This window comes from Puntigrus tetrazona, unplaced genomic scaffold (assembly GCF_018831695.1).
Source record: "Puntigrus tetrazona isolate hp1 unplaced genomic scaffold, ASM1883169v1 S000000283, whole genome shotgun sequence".
Classification (NCBI taxonomy): Eukaryota; Metazoa; Chordata; class Actinopteri; order Cypriniformes; family Cyprinidae; genus Puntigrus; species Puntigrus tetrazona.
In genome coordinates, this window is record NW_025047944.1 from 76,394 (window position 1) to 82,172 (window position 5,779).

The 5,779-nt window shown below is 38.4% G+C and overlaps 1 protein-coding gene across 5 annotated transcripts; it reads right to left on the reverse strand.

The window, feature by feature from the left end:
- LOC122333456 lies at window positions 1–4,259 on the reverse strand. 5 transcript variants are annotated; one of them, XM_043231072.1, is made up of 4 exons: window positions 4,176–4,259; window positions 2,273–2,352; window positions 862–1,331; window positions 1–645 (listed from the first exon to the last, which is right to left on the reverse strand). In XM_043231072.1, the coding sequence occupies exons 2-4, from the start codon at window positions 2,340–2,342 to the stop codon at window positions 610–612; spliced, it is 576 nt and encodes a 191-aa protein (XP_043087007.1). In that variant the 5' UTR covers window positions 2,343–2,352; window positions 4,176–4,259; the 3' UTR covers window positions 1–609. The 5 variants fall into 5 exon arrangements, with proteins under 5 accessions (XP_043087007.1, XP_043087008.1, XP_043087006.1 ...); XM_043231073.1 differs by lacking the exon at window positions 4,176–4,259 and adding an exon at window positions 2,939–2,993; XM_043231071.1 differs by lacking the exon at window positions 4,176–4,259 and having other exon boundaries at window positions 862–897; window positions 1,032–1,331; window positions 2,273–2,932.
- Window positions 4,260–5,779: the final 1,520 nt, after the last annotated feature.

Sequence of the window (5,779 nt, forward strand, 5' to 3'; positions counted from 1 at the left end):
TTTGCATTTTAACTCACTTTAATTCAACATGATATACAGAGACTCAAACCAGGTGCTAAAAAAGCTGTCAGTCATTCATAGACATCATGTGTACAGTGTAACAGTCTGAAGATACAGAAAATGAAAAAAAAAAGAAAAAAAATTTTTTCCACACAACAAATTAAGAAAATTTCTGAGGCTTGTCAATAAAGATGCTGTTTGTGCACTCAGGTATTAATGTGCAACTTCAGAGTACTAATGTGGTAGACAAGATACAAATGTGTCCCTTTTGAAAGGGTACCGCCACAGTGACAGCTACAAATGCGATCAAAAAGATCAATATCGTTCTGTCATTTCACAGAAATCAGTATAAAACAGAGCCTGCAGCTTAGGATAGAAGCACACAGAGTAGGCCGAATAACTAAGATAGTTATGATTCCTGGTGCAACAATAAACATGTTTAAAGGCTCATGAGCTGCACTGAATGTGAAGCAAGACTACTACAGACTATTCATTGTCGTCGTCATCTTTTGTGGCTGAATGAGCTGATACACTTTCCGAGCTGATGGGCCTGCATTTCCTATAAATGATCGACATTATGACGATGAGCACAATCACGACGAAACACGGTCACAGTGACCTCAGTCGGCGACGGCCTGGCTTCCCCTTTAACGAGAAAATGAACAAACGAACATTTACGACACGCTCAAAAACGACTTTATTTTACACCGTATGTTTCTGCTTAAAGATACGCCTATTGTTATCACGATCTACCAATGCACTGAATCCTGAAATCATTTATGATTCCCGGCAAACGTCGAAGAGCAGCTTCAGTCTGGAGGAGCAAACAATGGCAAATTAATAGAATATGATAAGCAATACCTTTCTCGACAGTGTCTGCCACGGCTCCACCGGACTCTGCAGACAGATTTGCAAAGACGGCGAGGTCAAAAAACTATTTAGAAGCAAAAACACAGGTGCACGGGTGCATCCGAATCGTGAAAAGATGCATAATAAAACCCTCAGCGTGTATTTTTCAGACTGGACCCTACCTGTTACGTTAACGGTGAATATAGTTGTCTTTGTTTCGCAACTCGTTTGCACGAAAATTGTAAAATCAGCTGTCCTGTTTTCCCTTGGCGTGTAAACACACGTAGCGTTGATCTCTCGTTCACAGGTCTTGATAGGAAGCTCCTTTTTGTAGATTCCTGTGCCTTTTTGGTCCTTAAACATATACGATTTAATGCAGCATTGAACAGCGTGTTTAGTGTGGTTCAACAAGATCCGGCAAGTGAGAGTCAGTGCTTCATGCACCGCTCCAGTCACGTCAGCGCAACTGATGGTACACGAATCTGAAAAATAACCGTTTATCTATTTAATGCACAAAACAGAGCTCAATTTACAAATCGTGGTCTAATAAATGCATGTCATAGCATAGCATTTTGCAGAACCGTGTGAAAATAATCTTCATTATCTTAATTTGCATTAAAAAGAAATTTAAGTTGTTGGTTTTATACCAGCCTACGCTCTCAGAAATACAAAGGCTGTCACTGGGGCTTTTTAAAAAGGTGCGTGCACACTTAAAGTGTACATATTTGGGCCTAACAGGTACAAAAGTGTGCGTTTTGAAAAGTTACGGCCTCAGTGAGGGTCATTTCTGAGAGCGTAGTGTCTTCTAAAGCTTTAAAAGGAGCCTCTTTTTTTCTTTCCTTTTGGGCGGCTTCGTTCTCATTCATCCTCATCACCGCGATCAGAGAAGTTGTTTAGTCTAGACTTCACACTTAATTAAAAGAGAAAATCATCACGTTCACGGGCATGCAAAGTGATCTGAACCAGACAAATGTACGAGTACAATATCAAGCGGTCAACAAAGTAAAAGGTTTATTTAACAACCACGAAGAACTGGTAGGCTAGTGTTACATTGATTAAAAAGAACCTATTGATCTTCTAATAAACATCTAATGCTATTATCTAATCTTTCTTTCTAATGTGCCTCAGACAGCATGTGTTTTGATTCCCAGCTCCTGTTTCTGTTTCACCTTCTCTTTTTGTCCTCCATTAAACAATGTGACCAAAAGTGAAAGAAAAAAAGAGCATTTCTATGATAAGATGACAGCAAGATAATAAAAAGGCATTTGATGTTTCTCACAAAACATTTTCATTTTTAACTTTTTTTAATGTACTTTATCTTTACGGAAATAAAGCAGCCCTCGCCAAAATAGGGTCTGCCTGCTTTTTCTGGGTCACTCGGTTTTCGCGTGAAATTAATTTGAATCGAAAGAAATTTTCCTACCACCGCCGGCCTCAGAGACAGCTGTGGCGGTCCATAAAAGTACGATCATCTTCGCAGTGTTTGCATCCATGGTTTGGCTTCTGCAACAAAAGAATGCCATTGTTTTTTGAGCATCTTGATCTCGTTTAGAAAGCAAGAAGATTGCCGGGACCTTCCTGCATCCAAGATCTGCCCGCATGTACACATCTTCCCGTGCACAGCTGCTAGAAACTGATGACAAGTGATAACAAGAGAACTTATCGGTAGTACTTGTGCGAACAGAAAATGTTAACATCCAATGATAATAATTAGATATAATCATAACTATGCTATCCGAAAATTTCAGCACAAAATGATAAAACGCTGAGCCCAAATTAGTTTTTGTCATCATGTTTTACCTAAGCTGTCAATGATGTGCCAGAAAACACACAAAGCAGCGTTTGTCTCAAACTATGGCAAGCGCTCGATATTATATAAGTCTTACATTTAAATGGGTTTTCTTCCCTTCAGCTCTTGTTGATCTACCACAGATGTTTGTCTTTAACCCACTTTTCATTCACATTTTAAAGCATTTTCAGTTTAGACATTAGTACTTATACATTTTAATTCCTAATGCATGTATTTAAACACGAAGGTTAAATCAGGCGTCGATTGCATGCGCTTACAGAGATTTTTTTGTGCACTTACAGTCTGCGTGTCTTCAGTTCACACTGATTTTTTTTTACTAAAGTGCATAATCTGCCAATCGTTGACTTTCAATTTCCATATTACACAAGCAGGTTCTGCAATTCGTAGGGACTCTGGGCACGATTTAGGATTTATAAGCACAAAGCAGGTCTGAACTAAGCACTCGTTGGCCATTAAACAACAGAAAATGTCTAAGAAATCCGCATACAGCTGTGCAACGCTTGCACAGCAAATAAAACAGCTGCGTTAAAAAAAAAAGCACCACAAATCCCATTTAGTACACACACTGTAGAAATTGCAGTCGCCTTCTCATTTGTTTAAATAAAAGCAGGAACAGCAGTAAATCTGTGCATCATTTAATGTCAGCCAGCACTTAAATATTGCATATGATTCATTTCATGCACATGTGTTTTCGTGGCTTCTCCAGGATACGTGCCTGGTCTGACAGCGTACCTCAAAAAAGAGGAAACAGAAGCTCTGTGGTGATTCAGAGAAAAGAAAGAAGTGAAGCTAGATTTAAAGGGCAAGAAATTATGCTCGCAACAAAGCTGCTGAATCAACAGTAAACAGATTTTCACTGAAAGAGCTGCTTTAAATCTCTGCTTGTATCATTATTTTCCTGTTTATCACGGTAAAGCTGCTGTATTGTACGCAGCGCTATAAAAAAATAGAAAAGTCAAACAAAACGTTGTAATTAAGCTGTCGTTATTTCTGTTGCGAAATCAGTCTGCCATACAACACACTTGTGCTGTTTCGTCTCAACTGACTGTTATTGATGGTATGCTTGATTTTCTCGTCACGTGACAGCTGTTCGTTTCACTAGGATCATGTTGTTCTCTTTCTCGGAATAGATATTATTTCTCATTAAGTGACTCCTGCATCTCGAACTCAAACAATAAGCGATGGAGCAAATAAGCCACGGGGGACCTCTGGCTTGCTTAGTTGGGGGACGCTTCATTTCTAGCGTTTATCGTCGATTTGATCGCGGAGACAGTCTCCGCATTTAATAAGAAAAAGTGTTTAATCTCGTCTTTATACATCACTGTCACTCTGTTCTTCTACTTGATACTGTCCACAAGCTGTATTTTGTTAAAAGCGCTACATAAATAAAAGTGACTGTTTGTGGTTTGGATTTTCACGAAGTCTTGAATAGATTTCCTGCAGATTAAGAGTACGATCTTCTCTCACACAAATAAATAATGCATACATCTTTACTAGTTTAACTGGTACAACCTACCCGTAAACAAAGGATACAGATCCTAATCTTTAGAGAGCATCAGACGTCTTCATTCATTTCAACGTTCTTCAATAAACAAAAAAACGAACTATTGGGAAACACATTTGCAAGATCATAAGAAATCATTTCCAGATACAAGCTGTGTTGGCATTTATTGTGTCAAATGCAAAAGGCATTCCTTTGAAGACGTTCTTTCAAAATCAGAAAAAAAGAGAGCAAACACATTTTTATTTTATTACGGTCACATAAACGATGATCAAGCTGTTCATGTGATGTGGTTTTCTCACAGAAACTAAAACAAAACAGATTCAATGTGATCTCATGATAATTCATATGAATTTTACTTAAAATTCTGTTCTATTAACAAGCACTAAACTCTATAAAACTGACGTATCAGCTACCTAAAAAGGGATCCTTATCAATACCGAAATGGCAACATTCATTTAATAATTTTTATATCAATGACCTTGTTCGCAACTACATTATTAAACAGTTTACTTTAGAAATAGTTCACACAGAAATTTTAATTACACCATAAACTGCTCACCGCCAAGCCATCCTAGGTGTATATGATACACAAAAAAAACCTTCCTGGCTCTTTCAATGCTGGTAAATAGTGGCCATTATTTTGAAGCTTCGGTAAATCAAATGTATCTGTTGTGAAACTAACCTATACGCCTTCGGGGCGACAAAAACCCATCGATCTGCTGTAGTGGACATAAGAGGCATAAAGGTTGGTTTTATGATGCAGTACTTTCGGATATATCTGATTTATGGAGCTTCAAAATAATAGTCACTATCCACCATGGTTATCTAGCTTGGAAGAGCCAGTCAAAGCCAAAACCTAGATATTTTAGGCAATGTAGAAATCCTGGCCAGGAAGCCTTGGGAAAAGACGTCCATATGGTCACCCTAATTTAACACATTAATGTTATTTTTAATTTTGCCACATTTATAGCTATCTATAAACAAACAATCTTATAACTACTGCACTGGAAAGCTCTGGAAGACAACGCCCGCTGCACTCACCGGATTCCTGCACGCCTCGAACTCTAACTACAAGAATGTGGCGAAGTCGGAAGACAACATGCGGAAGAGCAAAATATTAAATGTGGGAGGGTGGAACAAAGCGAGTAATGTACAGAGAACGACTATAAAAATATTTTTAAATGCCATGTTGTTACGAAAATGGTCATTTTCATGCATATTTCGGTCATGTGTGTTTTATGTCCTTTTATAGTTGCCAAAAATGGGTAGGTTACGTTTTTGGACTGAAAAATCAAAATGGCTTATTGATAAAGTGATAGAAATAAATATGCGTTTGATAATGTGTATGTTTTATGCGCCGTTTTTACACGGATAGTACGCCAGGCGAACATCACTGGTACAAATAGGAGGAATGGGCTCCATAATGCACACGTAAATATAACAAAAGCTGGTTTATGAAGCTCTGGCAGAGATGCTTTTTGTAACGACGCAAGGGTGCGAAGTTAACTCTACCTCACTGGGAGAAAGACAAAGTCAAGGGCCAATGTTCGGGACCAAGGCAAGCTTCAAAGACAAAGACAATCGGCTGTGGTCAACAGTTTAGAGGGGAATTTTAC

What these genes read in the sequence shown, in the direction of transcription:
- LOC122333456 (XM_043231069.1), bottom strand. Translation starts at nt 2,642, where the DNA reads ATGATGACAAAAACTAATTTGGGCTCAGCGTTTTATCATTTTGTGCTG. An exon ending in TGTCTCTGAGGCCGGCGGTG is followed by an intron (nt 1,332 to 2,272) that starts GTAGGAAAATTT and finishes GTTATTTTTCAG; the next exon opens with ATTCGTGTACCATCAGTTGC. An exon ending in GGCAGACACTGTCGAGAAAG is followed by an intron (nt 646 to 861) that starts GTATTGCTTATC and finishes TTCTCGTTAAAG; the next exon opens with GGGAAGCCAGGCCGTCGCCG.